Source organism: Apteryx mantelli, chromosome 10 (assembly GCF_036417845.1).
Source record: "Apteryx mantelli isolate bAptMan1 chromosome 10, bAptMan1.hap1, whole genome shotgun sequence".
NCBI classification, from domain to species: domain Eukaryota; kingdom Metazoa; phylum Chordata; class Aves; order Apterygiformes; family Apterygidae; genus Apteryx; species Apteryx mantelli.
In genome coordinates, this window is record NC_089987.1 from 22206147 (window position 1) to 22225889 (window position 19743).

The 19743-nt window shown below is 45.6% G+C and overlaps 1 protein-coding gene across 2 annotated transcripts in view; it reads left to right on the forward strand.

Moving 5' to 3' along the window:
- Positions 1-19743, forward strand: part of NUP93 (nucleoporin 93) — an 88365-nt gene that overhangs the window by 33879 nt on the left and 34743 nt on the right. The window contains exons 1-2 of one of the 2 annotated variants that reach the window (XM_013949408.2): positions 5635-5653; positions 19557-19619. Coding sequence is in view for 1 of the 2 variants with exons in the window: in XM_067302675.1 (XP_067158776.1) it covers positions 19557-19619 (63 nt within the window). In the remaining variant the exon portion in view is untranslated. Of the gene's footprint in view, positions 1-5634; positions 5654-19556; positions 19620-19743 lie in introns of those variants that run through there. The other variant, XM_067302675.1, reaches the window with a different exon arrangement.

Here is a 19743-nt window from a genome sequence, read left to right on the forward strand (position 1 = left end):
GCTGAGGCGGCAGTTTTATAAAAGAGCTCTTTTACTACGGGGTTCAGTTGATTTCCAAAGTGCAGTGCCTAACCTCCCAGGGAGAGTGCGCTTTCATGAGCGATTTGAATTTGGTCATGTCAGTGCTTGCAGTCATCCGCAAGAGGGATTGACATTCAGGGCTTGTATATAAAAAGGGGTTAGCATTCTGAATTAAAAATTAACACGTTCTCTGCATAATTACAGACTTAAAACATGTGCTAATGCTGTACAAAAGAGGGCTTTCCAGGCAGAGTTTAATGGCCCAAAAGCCGGAGCCATCGCTTCTTTTCCCCCCTCCTTTTAAATTAGCATTGGCATGTTTAAAACACTCCTTGAATTCTGCAGCAAAATAGCTGTTTGGCTTACAGTTTTTTTGTTTTTTTTTTTAAGGTGATTATTCTTTTTAATGCTAAAGATGGAAAGTGGTTTGAATATTCATGGCACATTATAATTTTGAAAATAATCTCCTGGTAGGTATTTAACAATGGCTTTGGGTAAATGGACACTTGTTGCGCTTTGTTTAAACGATTACATCTCAATTATCGCTTGATGGTGAGAGCATGGGTAATACCCTCGGCCCTTTGTTAAAAGGGCTCTAATTAAAACTGGTTCCTGCTCTCGCCTCTTGGATAAATATGGACGTGAGGCAGTTCAGTGACATTCTGTCAAATTGCCGAATTGAGTGCAAGTTCCCCATTCAGCCTGACAAATGATACCGTTAATTGGGGTGTGGGGTGTGCGCGGCAGGAACGGCGCTGCCAGCGTTGGTGCTTAATCCTCGCCGTTTGGCCAGGAGGGGAGGCTTCCCCCTCCTCTCCGCTGCTTGGGGCTGTCAGGCTTCTAACTTTGCAGGGTTTACGTTCCTCCTCTCCCCCCATCTGCTTGGTCATGCAAAGCAGGGCGCCTCGGTTGGCGCTGTTAGGGGTCTCTCCCACTGCTCCCTGCGTTTCCATCCTGCCTCTCGTTTAGTGCAAGTCGAGCCCTGGAAAGCTGTTTTGAAACTTGGGCTGCCGTTGAGCTCTGCAATAAGCTAGTGACTCCCAGTCCGATGGAGTTTGGGGGCTCTTCCTCAGAGAGCAGGGGGCATTTTGTGATGGCACCCAGCATTAATCACCAAGCGTCACACTGTAACACTGAGTGTTATGGGGAGCCGGTCACATCCCAATTCTAGTTTTTGCTTTAACTTTGGATAGATCTCTTGCGTTCTCTTCGTCCATGAAGCTTAGCCCTTTTCCACTAAGCCCAGATTTCCTGCTGGATAGGCCAGGAGCATAATATGTTCAGCCCAGCTGACTTCTTGCTCTGCACCATTTCCGCACGAGTATAACTGTATTGTTGTGAAAGGAAGCGTTAGCTTGGATTTTCTTTCTCTCCTCTTCACCCCTAATCCGCTTGAGGCGGTTTCCTGAACCCTCTGCCTCCTCTTCCTGGATGCCTCCAAATGGAGAGGATGAGTGTGCAGAGCTGAGGACGCAGGCAGTGAGCCGGCTATGACGGCCCTCATTCGGAAGAGACCTAGCGTGTCATTAATACCGGATAATCAGGCGGCCGGCCTTGCGGGAAGAGGAAGGAGGGCGATGCTTTAAGGCGAGCTCTCCAGACCCGGTATGACAGTGCAGTATTTGGCGCTGCTGCTGCTGCTGCTGCTACAGCGCTGGGTTTGCAGAGGAGGAGGATTTTCAGGAAAGAGCTACCTCTTGCTGTTTTAGCTCGCTGCCAGCAATGTCTTTTATTTTTGCTGGCTAATGCTTGTCGATGATAGCAGGCGTAGCGGCTGTAAAACTTCAAAAAGGAGCCAACGCAAGACCAGGTCTAGGGCTGCTTTTCATATTCCTCCCCACTGCTGCCCCATGCAAGATTCTCCAAAATGGAAGAGAGGGACAAGAGATCACAGGGATTGCATGTTAGGGTGTTTTAAGGGATTTCCTTGAATTTTTAGATAGGAGGTGATAGCATCTTTGATTTTGTATTCATAGTGAAGGAAAACCTCCTTCACCCCGGAGATGCAACGGGGCACCTGAGAGGGACAGAGGTCTTTGTGGGGAATGTGGAGAGAAAAGGGATACCCAGAAATGGAGCTGGGGAGCGACTCTGACGCAAAGCAGAAAGGCTGCGTATGCTGCCAGGAACTGAAAAGTCTGCTTGACTTCTGTGAGATCTCTAGCCTCGGGTTAAGATGGCTTTGTGTAAGAATGAAAAAAAATCCTAAACCCAACATCTTCCATGACTGAATAACTAAAGCTAACTGTTACCTGTTGTCAGTTTAAAAAGCCTAGCTAGAGATGTAGATTATCCAAACTACTCTGGCGCATGTATCGCAATTAAAAAGCAATCGTAAAAAAACAAATCCCAAGGGTTCTGTGCTCTGCTTCATCTTTCTCTTAGGCGTATAATGCATTCTACTAAGAAGTAAAATTTTTATAGTTTTCATTCCCCAGTAACCCTGAACGGTAGTTTTCTCCCTTCTCCCAAAGCCACGTTTGAACGCAGAAGTAATTGATTAGTGCACTGACTGCACACTTTACTAAACTGATTGCCAATGCAGTAGATAATTCTGAGATTTTTAGCTTGGTCCCCATTCAGTGCCGTTAATGTTAACAGCTATTTGGGGTGAATAGTTTCTGGCCGTATCCCTCAAAGCTTTTGCTTTAAGATATCCACAGACAAGGGACGGCGATGCTGTACTGAGCCACATGACGAAAGCTTTCCCTGCAATGTTGTGAGCAGGAAATGAAATACTCAAAAACAAAAAAATATATAAACTGTGCTGATCTGTAGCACTTGGCTCTGCAGTTGGGAGTAGCGTCTGCAATCGATTACCTGGCCAGGAAGGAACAGAGAACGAATCGCTGTCTGTAAACATGGCATCTCTAAAGGTTGCGGCCGGCAGCTCCAGAGAGCTCCACTATAGCAGCTGCCCCCGAAATCCCGATGAAGGCTGTAGCCTGTCCCAAAGACCTTCCTATCCAGATAATGCCCTTTATCTGGTTTTAAGTTCGGTTAGAAAGCAAAGCTCTATGTAGCCCCTGTACTCCTGGCTCCATACCATTAATGATGGGTGATGCACGGTAGAGGTATGTAGGTGGGGAAACTGTCCAAAACCACAAAATGAGAGCGCTTTGCGCGAGGCGAGAGTGGCAGGGCTTTACGCTGCGATCCTTCTCCTGACATCCGAGGTGAGGAAGGGTGAGTTACGGAGGTGAGCGCAGCTGCACGGACACCACTGGGCACTGGCCCTCAAACGTAGGAGGGATGCCTGAGTTGGATTATTCCTGCAAATATATACCCTTCCCCTCCTAAAATGGACTTCACTTGCGTTCTTGGGTGTAGCTGGTGGCAATCAGTGTTTTTCCCTGAAATGCAGCCGGCTGAGATGTTTTCCTTTAATGCCGGTGTTTTGGGACCTGTTTTCACTTTTGAGACTCCTGGTACAGGAGTCAGGATTCAGGTTCTCAGTATGATGTTCGGTTGATCAGAAATGCCGAACGGTTGCTCCTTGCAGTGGCTGAAGAAAATCTCCCCTAGGCTCATTCCTAGTCCCAGTAGTCTGAGGCAATGCTCAAGTTTGCTGCTTTCAAAGCCCAAAAGACCCCTCTGCCTTGTGAAACAAACTGTAAAAGGTGCCCAATGTCACCTTTGAAATAGATAAGCCCAGGTCATAAAATACATCCTACAAATGTAACCCTGGTAAAAGGAATCGCTCCCAAACCAGAAAGTACAACGTTAATTCAGACACCCAAGTTTTTTTCTCTATGTAAAATATTCTGCACTGTTTTACTGGTCCTTCATGTCCAACTGATGCTCCTGCAGTGTTTTAATTAAAACAAAAAAGGAAATAATGAATTGCGTGGGTATCGGTGGTGATGCTGCAGATACGTCAGTGTTAATACACAGTAAAATGCTGTTTGGGTGGCTTTTTGTGGTGCCGTGAAAAAAGCCCGGGCACCCCAAACCTGGCCCTTTTCTGTATGTGTGTGTGCAAATACAGACCCTCCATTCAGGAAGCAGAATTTCTGAATCGGGAAACGCGGTGCTGTTACAGCAGGGCTCTCGTTCCCAGTTTGAGAAAGAACCAGTTCTACATTTGGGAGTGTCACCAGCAGTTTGAGAATGGAGGGAGCTGGGCTGGCACGGTGGGTTAAACGTGCCGTTTGCACCGGTGGAAGTAACCATCTGATAACGTTACGCTCGCATTTTGTGAAACACTGCTGCGTGGCTGTGTGTTTTGCGTATTAGCAAATGCATTGCTTATTTCTTTGCTTCTAATTTTTTTTTTCTTTAAGATGGGGGTGGTCCGTTTCTCGATTTTTCTCTAGCTTTCTGCACTGTAATGATGGCACCATCACCTGACTGCTGGAATATACTGGCCTGACTTTAATCATCGGGTGACTGGCTCTTAGCATGGTTTCATCTCGGCTGTTTTACATCCCTTCCTGTAATTGCACGACTGCTTGCAGCATTGTTTTTCTATTGGTGACAATGGAAGGCACATGTTAGTATTTTATGTAACCTTATACTTTTCGTTTGCTGTTTAAAGTGTATGTGAAAAGGTGATACTTTACAAATAAGACCCTCTCTATCTTGAAGCAGCAGATTTTTATCCCTCATGTGCAACCATTTGTAATGAGTCTGTTTTTATATATAATGTTGTTTAAGTGTCATGTGGAGCAAGGGGTAGTTGGGCTACTAAGCATATATTAATAAAAGGTCTGCATTTCTGTAGTGCTGACAGTTTCATTGAGCTATATATGCCTACAATTAAATAACCTGTTCAAAGCTACAAAAAAGACCAATGCTTAATGTAAATAGTATCTGAATCTTTTAACCACTAAATAACCAAACCCAATGAAGCAATAATCAAACCTCCTTTTAAAGAACATTGACACCAATTGCTCTGCAGGAGAATTATGTGACTGTACAAGTTGTTGCAACAGCTCTGCAGGTCTAAAATGGCAGAAGCTTTCTGTTGATGTATAAAATCAAACTACCATTTATTTCAGCCTCATGGTATGTGCAAATTCATGCAGCTCGGTTCAGGGAATAGCTTCACAACCGGTGCTACAGTCGGTGGCTACAGTGCTGCATCACAATGCAGCACCTGCATTTCCCACATTAACCAAACATGACAGCTGAAGCGATTATTAACCATGCAATATGTCGGAAGTCATCAAAAATTCACATCAGAGTAATTGCAGTGGCTTGGGGAGAGAGAAAAAAAATAGTAGTATCTTTCCTCTCGCCGGCACGCCGCCCTCTCCCCCTCCTAAGCCTTACATGGTACAGTCCGTTAACAATAAAATATCCTTCTGTAACCTATAAACTGTTACTCCCATCAGTTACTGGTTTCAGACTGATGCTTTCCCTAGAATTTGAATAAAGCACCACTGGAAAAAAAAACAGAGATGCTTTAGAGGCAGTGGTGTTCAGCCGTGGAAAGCAGCTGCTTTCTTATTGTCTTGCTGGACTCTTCACTGTCTCAGCCATTTCAGGACTTGCAGGGTTGTTTTTTTTTTTTTTTTCTTGTTTTTGTTTTTTAAGATGAAAAAACTTGAGCGTTAACGCAGAAAGACACAGCTGTGTAAGCCTGAATGCCAGGCAATTGAAGGGTGGCAGTTACAGCCAGCATTAACAGGTTTGTAACTCCTCAATACTGTGATCTACAGGTAGGAATGTCTATATTTAAAAATGTCTAAAATGAAGGTAAAAAGCTTGCTTTGGACGGGAGTGAGTTTTCCGTCAGGTGTCTCTTATCTTGGTTTTTCTTTGTGCTGTCGCCGCAGGTTGCTTAAATCGGTGGGCGAGCAATTAAGGAGCGCAGGTGGGCAGGTTTGGAGAAATGTTCCTTTGCTGGCGGAGCAAGTAAAGGCAGGGACGGGAGCCGGAGGTGGCTCCGCCGCTGCTCCGGAGCGGCTGCTGGGTGGGGCGGTCGGCGCCCGCTCCCCGGCTGCGCGGCTCTCCGCGCTGAAGCCCCTCGGTGGCACTGCCGGCTCTGCTTTTAATTGCGGCAGCGATATGGGAGCCGAACTTTCTGAATGCGTCTATCCCGGTGTTTCTTCCCTGGGCTGCGAAACGTCTGTGCAAGTATGTTAAATAAAAAATAAGGATGCTGCTTTATAATATGATTTTCATGCTTTTTTTTTCTTTGTGGTGTGTGTAAAGATAAGGGTCCGCTCAGTGCTTCCTCTGTTCCTGCAGATGCACTTGTGATTTATTTAGAAGACACCTTAAACTTTCTTTCATTTTATTTGGAAGTAAGGATTTCAAATGTGGGATTAAAAATGAAAATAAGACAGTAGTTGCTAATAGAAAATATTTCCACTTTCCCAAATTAAACTAAGAGACTTAGAAAAATTGCTTTTTTTTCTTTGATTAGTTTCTTAAGATGAAGTATATTTGCTTAGTCAACTTGACTTTCCAGCCTGCCCCCCACCTCTCTTTCAAGTGAATCGGATATGTTATGAAAGGGGCTAAGCCAGTAAAATCATAGTAATGGGAAGCAGTCGGGGAATTGCTATTTATATGAATTCAGTGGCCTTGACTAGCTGGGTGGGTGGCAGCTGGTTTAATGGTCTCGGATCTACGGCCTCGGAGGCTGCGTGCCGTCCGGGAGCTCTGCCTGCCTTTGGTGCGGGGATACGAGCGTGGCGTGGGTTGCTTTTTCCATCCTTTCCTTCCGACTGTCTCGCTCCGTAGGAAGAAAAGCGGGTTAATGAAACGTGCCGTGCTGGGGATTGCTGGTCTCCTCGGGGGCTGCCTCGCCTGAGATGAAGGTGCACATATGCCATCTTCTGCGCCCTTGCTATTGTTAACCGAGAAATGTCTCACCCCTTCGGAAAGGGAATACGGGAACGGTGGCAGCGCCTGGCCAAAAAAGTTCCCCGTTTTGAGCGAGATCACCTGCGCTGGAGGGGGGCTCGCCCCGAAAGCGGCGCGGGGAGAAATCACTTGGGAAAATAAGACAATGAAATGTGCTTTGCATGTGTGAAAAGATGGAGAAAGCCGCCAGCGCTGACCCTGCATGGGAGATGGCTCAATTATCCTCGCCGTCGGTACCGTGTTGCAAATTATTTTCCTTTGTCTGAAGTGGGTGGGAGCCAGAGTTCAAGCAAGCACCATAAATTAATGTATGGAAAATGTCTGAGGCACCGTTTTTAATAATTAGCTGGAGGTCTCTTGTAGCAGGGCTTTCTCTGCTATCTGTTGGCAGCATCTGGAGTTGGCATTTCATTTGCATTAAAGTCCGAACGCTTGCGTGCCTTGTGAATGAAACGCCCAAGTAAGACATGTATTACTAGAGAGTTCCTTAGCAAGGGTGGAGTACAGTCAGAGGAGAAAAATGGAAACCTTTTGTCTCCGGTGTATCCTTAGCACACTAGAGTAATGCTCCAAAAAAGTTTAAACCATAGCTTTGTAACACAATAAGGAAAGTAAGCTGAAAAGGGGTAAGGTGTTTATTATAATGTGGCATTTGGTGCAGCAGAGAATTTTAATAATGCTTTTCTCTCCAAGCTTGATAACAGCTAACCATTTTCAATATAAACTATATAATTGTAGCAGACATATTCCAGACTTCTACTTTTTTATTTTAATGATCAGTAATTAGTAATTCATATGCAATTTAATTTTAAATTAACTCTGTGAAACATATCAGTAATGTAGTAAGAAAACACCATTGTAAAGATCACGGCATGTTTAAATTGAGGATTTAAAGGTATCATGACATATATGAACTTCTCTGAATTGCTTGCTTTCACTGTCAATAAAATATAAATATTTTTTCCAAGAGACATGCTGCCATGTTGAAAATACTTATTAGATGAACAAAGTAGCTGTGATTTACTTAAAAAAAATATATATATTTAGGAAGAATGGGCTAACTGATCTGGGCTTATATTTCTAACTTGTGTGGATGATTTTGTCAGTTCATCTCATGTTATTTAAGAGAGCAGAACTTTAAAGTTGCTAATTTTCTTGAAATACCAGGGTGTATAGAAAAAAAAATAATAATAATGCTTGTAGTTCTCCACCTTGCAACGTATTTAATCTTGCCTCTTCCTTCGTAGCGTTAGCCCGCAGCTCAATGCGACAGCAAAATGAAGCAGCTTTTACTTTTGCAAGGTTTTCTTCCTTTGGGGGGGGTTTTCTGAGAGACTTCAAATTGCCGTAAAATGTTACGGGAAACCCCACGGTGGAAGCGCTGCGCTAACGCAAGCCGCCGACGCTCCGCTTCAGCGCTTGCATCCCGGTTTAACGCGGTTATCGTGTTTGCAGCGCTGGCAGGATCTTGATGCCTCTGAAGCAGGCGTTGTCCCTTGGAGGCGGTGAGCGTTTGCCGCGCGCGTCGCTCGGCGTTTGAAGCGCGGATGGAGGGTGGAAGGTCTCTGCGGAAGCAGAAGGAGAACGAGCGCTCCCGAGGAAGGCGCAGGGAAGCGGGGCGCAGGCATTCCTTGCTGTGGGATGGGAGCGCGACGGCTGAAATCCTTCAGCTCAGGTCTGCCTTGAAAATAAGGGTGAGTGGCAGGCTCGCAGCGTTAATCCACTTGCATCCGAAAGGGGAAAGTGGTAAAGAGAGAACAGATTTTTTCATTACTCTTTTTTAACCTAATTTTTAGGCTAACTCGAAGGTATTGAACTTTTTTTTTTATATACATCTGAAATTGTGTTAGAGGAGAGATGCAAATACCAATCAATATTGTGTTTGGTTTCCAAAGCAGCGTGAAAATCCCCGTTTGCCGGAGAAACGGCGAGGTTGCGCGTGCCCAACGAGGCAGGCAGACCCTCGCGGGAGCAGCGAGCGCCGCCGGGCCGCCAAGGGGCACTGAAGGACTGCGCCAAAATTTGGGGAAGGGGCTAGGGGGAGGCTGGGTGAGAGGTAACTTTTGGAAGGTTTGTTTAATTTTTCCTTCTCGATGGCGTTCCCTGAGAAACGTGCCCCGATTTAAGGCTGGGAAATACTTTCTCGACGGAGAGGGGAAGGCAGTTTGGCTTTCAAATGTCAACTGTGTGCACAGAGAAATGAATTTCCTACCGCCGGGTTAAGCGGGTTGCTGCATCTGCCTGTACCCTGACGACACTGTTGCACAGTTAGTCCAAGGACGGACGCTGCAAGCCGGTCAGTACGTCTCCTTTATGCCTGCTCCTCTTTTCAGTCCGCTCCCTTATTAGCGAAGGGTTTTACGGCGCTCGGAGAGGAGCCTGCCCCCCTCCAGCAGGGCCGCATGCTCCTCGCCTCGGCGTCGCCGGCTCGCCGGGCGGCTGCTGCCGGTTCCCAGCGATGGGCTGCTCGGCTTGCCCGTCTCGGGAGCCTCCGCAGCGGCCCCGGGCGCAGGGCCCTGCCGCGGGGCGGCCGCCGGGGCCCCCGGGCTCCCTGCCCCGCCGAGGAGGCGCCGCCGGCAGGAATCCAGCCTGCAGGCTCTATTTTGTCGCTCGGTTATGCGAGCAGGGTCTCCCTCGTAGAGGGGAAAGGAGGCACAGCTGCTTCCCGAGGAAACGTAGAGTAACGGCGACACTAAAATGGCAGCGAAAGAAATGAGAAAATGGCGTCATCGGTGACATGAGTTTTGATGGCTTGATTTGAGGGGTTCCTCCGCTTGGCGGGCGGAAGAGATGTTTTCAGGGAGAGGTATTCTGTTACGGGCTTAGTTCTGACTACGCGAGGAAGCTTTTAAATGATATGAATCTGCATTTATTTTCTCAGTACTCCCTTCGAAAGCATGATATCGGAGAGGCGGAAATAAGAGTTTCCTTCAGCAGATGATGTGAAATTGTCTTTCTCTTTCCATACTGTAAATACCCTTTTTAATCTAAGGTTGCCCTGTGGATGCAGTCCCTTTGGAATTACTTGTAATCCAATTTATTTCAAATAAAATTCAAAGAGCAGCTGAAGTCCTGAGTGTTGTTTTGATTGCAAATCCCATGGTGCATTTATGGCTTTTGTAGAGTTGCAGAAAAGCATCATTATTTCTGTTTGTATTTTTTTAATCAGGATGCTAATATGAGTATATTTATAGCACCAAGGAGAGACCGTGGCTGCTCCCCATGGGATCTTCCCTGAGCAAAGCCCCAGACCAAGGTCACTCTCTGCATTCAAAATTTTTGCGAAAAACAGGCATTTGCGTATTTGGAAACTTGAAGGAGCTCGGACTCCAGACTGACAGCAGGAGCCAGCCCCACGCGTTGGGGTGCGCGCGGGCCCCTCGGTCGGGGCGTGAGCTGCATCGCCTGGTGCCGAACCCCGGGAGCTTCCTGCAGCGCTGCCGCTGCGGCAGAGGCAGGGCTGGCCCAGCTGATCCGGGCAGAGATCTCCGCTCGCTCAACAAGTCCTGTGGCAAGCGTGGGCGATGTTGCGTTTAATTGCTACTGTAACATTTTGGTTTCTTTGCTTTTATTAAGACAAATGGGAACATAGGTGCCAGCGGCGTTAGCCAGCAGCGCAGACTCCTTCCGGCGGCTCTTGCGTAGCGTTTCCAACTGCTGCAGTCGGTGAGCAAGAGTCCGTCCACCTTATTTCTCCTGTTCAGATATTTTCTTTTACACTGTTTTTTCTCACTTCTGTTCTTTGCACGGCATCCGAGCAGATTAGAGCCATTCAAGACTTTCTCTTTTATTATTATTGTTCAGTATTTTGGGGGTTTGCTTGGTAGGACTCGGTATTCTTGCTGAACAGCTCCTGGTTGTGTTGCAGGGGGGCAGAAAACGAACGACTGCCTGGGGAGGGAGAGAGCATCGCCAGAGCAAGGGACTCGGTTGCTTACGCTAGGTTTGAGCGTTGCATTAGCAATTGCTGCAGAAGATGGCCCGTGCAGTGGGGGTCAGTAATTTTACGTGGAAGGGAACTTCATTCTGAGCAACTTTGTTGTAAAATTTCATGTTTAAAAAAAATATGTATATATAAAAATATATATGCCATTAAGGACTTGCGACTTTGAAAAATTCCTGTCAAAGTCATTTCTAACAAAGCATTTCCATGTGCTAAGTGCAGTTCAAACACAGATATGACAAAGATGAAATGAATTACTAATATGTGTGACTGAAATTATTTTACTTGCTATTTTTCACTGTGATGAAGGCTAAAAAGACAAATAATTACTAAAATTGTAATAATTAAATACACTTTATAAGTAATATACCAAGCAGTGTGGTGATGGACATATTCTGGTGTTTTTTAGAACTGAGTGTCCCTCTTAAAAGCAACCCACATATTTATCATTACACTTGGGCTTATTAAATCTAGCAAATTTCTCTGACATGTTTTGTAAAATCTTTTTAAAAAAAAAAATGTATAGGAACACTGCAGTGAATTTCCCTGTTATGTTAGGAGTTAAACCATTTGTAAGTACAATTTTAAGTAACATATTGAGATTCTGTAGAGCATGAAAGCCTGAACTTGCTTAACATAATATGTTGAATTAGAAAAAACAAAAAATCAAGCAGACTCTCGCATTTAGTGCCAGCAGCGATGATCTCTGCTTATAGCAGAGTGAGAGTTTTATTTTGTGGCTGCTGTATAAGTGCCTGGCGCAGTATACCGGCAGGGAATATGGACAGGAGCATTTCCCAAACGTTTCCTGCGAGGTAGAGCTGTGCTCCCCATGCATTTCATGATAAATCTTGTTTATATTCACTGTACACCTTGCGTTCTCCTTGATGGCTACGCGCTGCAAAGGCGCTTCGGAAAACTGAGGTTGGGTGTGTGATCTGATGGTGCCACTTGATGCTGGGGGAAGGTTTGATAGTAACTGATGGTTCAACATTAGCTCTTCTGTGCTTAACGGATGATTTTGTGGCTGAAGCAGCAGTCGGGGATGTAGGTGTTAGCGGTTCTTGTCCCCTCTCTGCCTTCTTGAGAAGGGTCGCACCAAGATGTGTGTGACTCTGAGACCCTTCTGCAGCTGAGAGGTGCTCAAGAAGTGTGAAGAGACTATTCTCAGTACCGGTGGGGCCAGGAAGGACATTTTTCTGATCTCCACCGGTCCCATCAAGGTAATGTGAACTTGTATTTTGTCCCTTGAAGACTGTATGCCTATCTAAGGAGCACATTTCCAGTCTACGTTTGCCAGATTCAAATGATCTCAGCAAGAGCCGAAGAGCGTGCACCATCTGCCCCTGCTTCGGTTACAAGCTGATCTGTGATTTCATGAGGAACGGTTCTTTCAGCACTTTGAGAGCTTTTCCTGTCATGGCTAGAAGGAATAATGATATTTATCCAACACAACAAAATCCAGTGTTCCTGGATACAGTGTGAAGATTGCTGTGAAAACTGCATGAGTGTCACGGCTCAAACAGTCTAAAACAGTAAAGGAATACAGAAAAAGAGTGCTAGGTTTTGCATTGCTAGCACTAATCTGTGGCAGAGCAATTTGCTTGTAAATATTTGCCTAAGGCTTGCTGTGCCACACAGATTAAAGGCTCCATTTAAAACTGAGCATTGCATCAGTGACAGGCTGATGGCAGGGCAAGGAGGTCCTGTCGCTGCCTGACGACTTGTCTCAAGGCAAAGGTCTGCTGCTTTGCAGCTTCCACCCTACGCGCAAGGTGCCAAAGACACCTTGCAGGCAGCTCAGGGCTGCCCCCGGTTTCATTTGCAAGGCGCGCTGCCGCCGGCCAAGGCCGCGCAGGGCGTTCTGCGCGTGGCTGCCAAGGACGGAGTCGCCGGCTGCGCTGGAGCTATAGCGCCGCATGCATCGACTTTATCGCTGTCGCAGGAATGAGGCCCAGGTTGCTCCTCCTCAGTTGCAGAAGAATACAGATTATTGTAGCTTTGCAAAATTTGATTTTTCCAGAACAATCAGCTGCTTTAAAAAGAAAGAAGAAGAAGAAGAAGGAAAAAAAAAAAAAGTTACATGATCTTTAGATTCACTGCTACAGTTGCATAATGGAGCAGAGCTTGGGCCAGGGTTGCTTTCTTTTCCCGACTTCCTACCGTTGCAATGCTGCCTGCTTGCAGGGTGGGGAAGAGCTCTCCTACCTTTGCTGTCAAATGAATTGAACGTGAGCGCTGGCTGCGACCGTGGAGTGCAGTCGCTGTGTGCGGGGAGATGTGGTTCGTGACCTCTCTGAAGGCAGGTAGCAGAGCAGCAGATCTCTCCTAAGTGGAGTATTTGGCTGTATTAGCACAGTATTTTGTGTTGCAAGTATTAGTTGTGGTGTTTTACCATGTTAAACTTCAACATGGCTGCCCCTTTGAAGGTCTCTGATGCAATAACTGACTCTTGAGCCTTAGCAAAGTGTAACGCCTTCCATTTTTCTACCTTTTTTGTCTTTAAGTGAATAGTGATTTATTGTATTTATTTATTTTTAACTGATTTATTTATTTAGAAAAATGTTGCAGGATTTCTCATTCTGAACATGGTGGTAAGGAACTTGAGGAATATATTCATTATAGTGTGACAAGCTCAGCTATTTTAGGCCAGGAAAACTTTTCATACTGCTAAATCCTTGAACTGCACCCTCAGTGGGAGGCCAGAGATGGTGTTTTACCATTTGCCCTCCCTACATTAGATAGGGAAAAGGGCACATCTCCCCACTGCTTTCTGTTGAAAACTTGCTGTTTTGTTCCTTACCTTAATTTGTTCCTTAACTTTTGTACAGCTTTGAACTGATGCGGACTAGGAAATCACCCTTCCTTGGGTTCTTTTTGTGACTGAGGACCTCTGCGCTTGGGCTCTGTCTGCTTTGGCCCCATAGCGGTTTTGCCACCTGAAGTCCTCTAAGGAGAAAGCCACTTACATAAATGCTGTTGGATCATTTTATGGAGTAGCTCATCTTTGGGCAGCTGCTTTGCTACTCTGAAGGAGGTTGTATAATCCTAATACAGGCCAAGATATGTAGCAAAGCTGCTTATCCACAGTTTTTTTTTTTGGCTCGCCTCCGTGAGCAGGCTCACGTGTGTACATTTGAGGTAGGATTGTATTTAACAATCATTTCTATTAGCATTTTTTTAATCTTAAAATAAATCAGGTGCTTCATTTGGAGCTTCTGTTCCAAGCCATTACTGAACGATTTTTTTGTTAATCATATAATCATGATCCCTGCTGGTTCTTTGAAGGATTCACTGGATCTGCTGGAAATCCAACACTTGGAGATATTTTAATCAAAGAGCAATTGACTTGAAATAGCCCCAGAATGTTCATTTCATTTTCTCCTTTCTTCTCCTGCCAATGAAAAAGTAAGCATTGCTGTCAACATCCAGGGCCTCCGTACGCTGTTTGGCAACATTTGCCTTCTCTTGACAGCTTGAATACTAAGATCAAGTATTAAAAGTATGGCCTGGCTGATGGAAGTAATTAAGAGACTTCTACCAGCCAGGAGAGAGTTTACTAACCTCATTTACTGCAGTAAATGGAAGTGACTTTCAATCTCCTGTCAAAAAGAGACCATCAGTGCACGCATGCCCTTTCGTACGGATAATGAATTAGTTACTGGAACACTTCCGTGCTGGAATCCAAACTGGAGCAAGGCAAGTGCCGATTTCTGTCACATCAGCCTTTGTCAGATGGTGAATGCCGGAGATGAGAGATGACAGTTGAGCAAGGAGCACTGTGAACGGTGAAATGGCACAGCCTCCCAGGTGTCCTTCCCCTTTCAGTCGGGGGGCGCTTCTAAAAAGCATCCTCTTAGGTAAAATTCTTGACACTTATGGCCTTTATGCTAAGAAAAACATTGCCTTTCTGGTGGTTCTCCCACTAGGGTGGGGAGAACTTATCTGACCGAGCAACATGGTCATTGCGCCTTACCCAAATCTGCTCCACTGCTCAAGTTACCTTTCAAATTAGGTTTTAAGGTAAGAAATTCTTGCAGATGAAAATCTGAAAATGCCATCGCCCCGTGCGGTTGGTCCTGTAGCTCCTTTTGTAGTAAACAGTGCCTGCTAATACCCTGTGAAGGCTTGCCATGTTGCCGTGTTTACCTCGTGGCTGCAGCATAGGGTTGCTGTGGGTTGGCCAGGAACCAAAGTCGGTTGTCTGAAGGCTTTCTCCTCTGCTTGCCACATTTGTAGCCTCTCCAGTCCCAGGTTACCTCACTTACCTGGTGAAGCTCGTCAGTAGGTAGTCATCTTTTCTGAATGTAGAAAGGGTACGAAGCCAGAGCTGAAAGTGGGAGGAAGTAGACTGGAGAAAGGACTGGGGGGAGAAGGGGTTAGGCCTGGGAATTAAGCTCCCTGGATGACTGGGACTGGCTGGGCAAGGGAGGTAGGACAGTGTCGCAGAAGAGGGGGACTTTGATCTGACACTTAGCAAGGCAGAGTGGCTGGATTTCAATAGGGAAGGAGAATGGGAGAAGATGATATCTGGCTAAAATCCAGGGGAGAAGAGAGAGGTCAGAGAGAAGAACTGGAACTTGTCAGGGAAAAATGCTGAGGGCCTGCAGATGTGGAGGAAAAAGTTGGGACTAGCTGGGCCGGGAAATGGGAACCTGAGGGTGGAAGTGTGGGTGTGCTTATATGCCTGTGTCCCTATTTTGCAAAAATCTTATCGGATACTGTGCAAATCATGTCTGGGAAACACCCAGATCCTGCAGTAAATGTTGCCAAGAAACCATGGGAAAAAATGTACCTGTTCCCCTCCGAACAAGGTGTGATAAGAAAGTATGGGAGTCGCACATTAACAGAGAGAAAAGTCAAATGCCGAGTAGTCACTTGCTGAAGCAGGATAGTGTGATGTGACATGAGGAGGTCTTTCAGCTTTTTGCAAAAATCTGACTGTTGCAGGGAAATGAGATAGAAGTCCATCCCTTGAAGGGACCCTCAGGCACATCCTGGCTATGCCCAAATCCCTCTAATGGCAGAACTTGAGCACGGATTTCACCTCATTTTTTTTTGTGGTGCTCCCATCTTTACCATCTGCCATGGCTAAATAGCCCTTTGTCTTCTAACGATATCTCTGTTCTCCTTCCGCTTCTCTTTGGCTAGCGAATGTGAGGCAACGTGTCGTTGCTCATTGTACAGTCAGTGTCTCTGCGAGAGGGCGGTTCGTGCGATGGGGGTCACGCGCTCCCTCGGACCCGTATGCCTTGCACGCCGGACCTCCGCATCCTTGTTGCAGTGCGCAAGCCTCGTGGCAAGGTCAAATCTTGCCTCTGGGATTGGAGAAAGCTTTTAGGACAGGAGCACAACCCAGTGCGGCTCAAGACCCGCACTGAGTGGATATTGCAAACCCTTAAAGCTGTGATGTGGCCTGGGATTTTTTTGGCCCAAATTCTCTAGTTTCAAGTGCAAGTCTTCCATCCTTCTACGCTGCTTGTTTCAGAGAGCTCTGCTTTTCCTTAAAGCAGATGGATATATGTGTGCGTTTATATCCATGAGTGAAATCTAAATGTTCAGTGACCAAAACATAGTGCACCACTAGGTGGCAATGCAACAAACCCAAGGAAAAATACTGTTGCAGTAGCTGGTCATTCTTTACTTTAGGGTCTGAAATTTTGCCTCCCAAACTTAGAATGACAACTGTGGGAGCTGCCGTTTGACCAAGCAAAGCAGAAGCAGTCTTGTGAACTGAGGAGCGGGAACCGCAGCATCAGTTACTGAAACTCCCTCTTCTGAGATTTAATAATTAGCCTGTAATTAACTGAAGCAGCAATTGTCATGCCGCAGTCATAATGTTTAGCATGAGGCACAGGGCAACCTTTTTAAAATGCACCTTTTTGTCAGTGAAGCATTACAGATATTACTTGGGATGTGTGAGGCTTTTCATTTGCTAAAGGAATAGTTTCTGAGATTGCAAAAAAAGATAATCGTCCCCTAATTGACATGCTGTGTAGTATAATACCTTGAATAGACCTTGTGAACTCTCCAGGAGCTAGGATGTTTCATTAAGGAAGATGCTTAGCCTGGATTTACTGACTTCAAGTGCATTTCAAGCACATCTTAAATTACTTTGTTGATCACCAGCATTGCTGTGTACCTTGCTTTTAGGCAGGTACCCAAGCTGTCTCCGCTTCTTCCTAGTCACCTTTCCCAGGGTATTACCCAAAGCAAATAGCAATGTTTCACCCAGTTTACAGCAAGATTACCATGTGGGGTTTGTTGTGAAATTGTTGACTTCTCCTTTCTGCTGTCCTAGGGAGTTTTCCCTTGAGTTAGAGACTCTCAGGAGGCCCTCGTCAGCGCAGGGCTCGCCCAGCTCCGAGGAGAGAGGAGCCCAAGGTGAGCAGGGGGCTGCATCTCCAGGCTTTCTGGAGTCCAGGCTCAGGAGCAAGCAAGTGGCCAGGCCACCAAGCACACTTGCAGGCTGCAGTGACTGCCACCATATGCTTAGCACCTTCCATCCTATCCAGCCATGTGCAGGCCTGGATCTTGGAGAACGTGCTTTTTTGCATGTAAAATCAACAGTGTTATTGCAGGATACAGCAAACACGTAATGCTGTTTTCTGCAGCATCGGAGTCCTGCTGTCAGATGTGTGACTGTATCTTCTGCTCATACATTGATGTGTGTGCTTTGAAGGCCTGTTAGAAATAGGTATAAATGCTCTGGATATCTTTCCTTCAGCCAAAAATTTTGTTGCCTTCCCAAGCAAAAACTCTCCACCTATGCAGCCATGGCCAGACCTTGCAAAGCCATGTCTCCATCCCCATCTTTCCCGTAGGGAGCCAAGATCCATCTTGGCTCTGTCTTTAGGTGACTGCCACAGCCCTTGCCTTTGACACCTGCTCTAGTATTCGGTCCCCAGACATGTGCAAGGATCTTCATTTAGCTTCCCTTTTTGAGACTGCGACTGCACTTTCTCTGTGGGCATTGCCTAAAAAGAAAGTGGGACGTGGCAGACGATGAAATGAAGACGAGGCTGTGTGGCAGAAGTCGCCCCTCTTTCCTGCACGTAATTCTAGGGCTATTTCTGGGGGGACCGCATCACGTGCCAGTCTCGAAGGATGGCAAGTCTTTCTGTATCTGGTATACAGAAAGGGGTCATGTTACTATTTCCAGCTGAGGGGAGTCAGACAATGTCCTATACCGAAATATTGCTTGTTCTACATACTCCAGAAGGAAAGGGTGCAATGGCCTTTATTTAACACAAAGATCTGGTGCTAGCTAACAGGAAGGCAAACGGCTCGCCTACGTGGCAGAGTTTAATGCCAGGTTTCTTCAATTCAGAGGAATTTCAATCCCTCCTCACCTCTCAGAGCTGAGTAAGTATCAGTCTATGATAGCTGATGTTGCATGTAATACAGCTGCATATTGTTTTTAAGACTTAGCATAAATACGCTTTCCCAAAGGTCCAAATCCCTGTGATGGTGGAGTGTTCTCCTGCTCCAGATTCAGTGCTCCTCCAGAAATCGCTAGCTCTATCTAGGGTATAAGGATCAATACTGATATTGTCAGATCTTTGGGGCAGGAACCATTTATTTGGGGGAAGGAGTTGGGTATGAAGGGCATGAAAGGCTGCTGGTTCATGATTGGGTTCAGTGGGCACTACTAGTGCTGCGTATCCTCATTGGAAAGGTATGGGGTACCTTGAATTCCCACTCCACCGGATTTGCCAGTGGCCCCTTAATTTTAGAGCTATGTTTAATGAGCATACAGACTTTTAAAATATGAGCGCTTATTACAGTTGATAATGCTATAGTTCATCGCTTCAGAGGGAAACAAAGGCTTTTTGCTTTTTCTTTATAGTTTGATTAATGATTAAATTGAAGTCTGGGACTACAGATCAGCCTGGTGTGTCTAATTGGCATTTTCACTGTGTTATATTACCAAACAAAGATATTCAAGCTAGTGTTAACAAAAGCCTTGTGTGTGTTGTCTGCGTGTGTTGGTGCAGTTTACCCCACAACTATTTGCTTTAAATCCAAAATAGCCTGTGTGTTTGCCTGTACAGGTCACTTGAAGTAATGCTTGGGTTAAGGAGTTAACAGCTCATCTAAGTCACTCTGTTCGCATACAGCTGGCTTGTTTGAGGTTTAGGGATATACTAAAAACTGAAAGTTTTAAATTCAATTCTAATTATTCAGAATTTATTCTAATTTACTCTAAATCATGTTTTTTTTTAACCACTTCTTGTTGTATTCAGGGAAAGAGAGGCGGTGCAGTAAACTCTTCCTGTATGCTTTCCAACTGTTCAGTTATTTCATCCTTTTTCAACTGATTTTTAAAGATTTTTTTTCCACAGTTCCTAGCTGGCCTCTGAGAGCTCCACTCTTTCCTGAAGCTGCCAAGTAAAAACCTTTTTACTTACGTCCAACAATCTTATCTTGGCTTATCGCTCTTACCAGCTTTCATCCCAACTCCTTCAAATGGAGAGCAAGAGGAAGCAGTCGCTGGGACACAGAGATAAAAGAGAATAGAAGCAGGACATTTCACTAGGCTTTAATGCATATTAAAACAGGGGATTAATGTATTTTCATTTTCACGTTGTGCTTTATGGGCATCTTACTGTACCTCTGGTGAAGTAAAGTGACCTTTAAACCTCTCCGAAGTGGATTGAGGAGAGAGCTGCTAGCACTTCTCCAACTTGAAAGAGCTGAGTAGTACAATATGTATCTGATGCAAGTGCAAGGCTGATTTTTTTTTGACTGAAGCTCTGTTTCTCCTTTTCCACAGGGATTCCTGAAGAATGAGAAAGATAATGCATTGCTGTCAGCCATTGAAGAGTCCAGGAAGAGGGTAAGTTGGAAGCAAGCACCTGGAAAAAAAAGGGGAGGGGGAGAAGTGTGGGGGAGAGAAAAATCCCAAGGAATGGTTTTATAAATCAGATGTTTAACAAACTGGTGGAATTTAAAAGGACTGT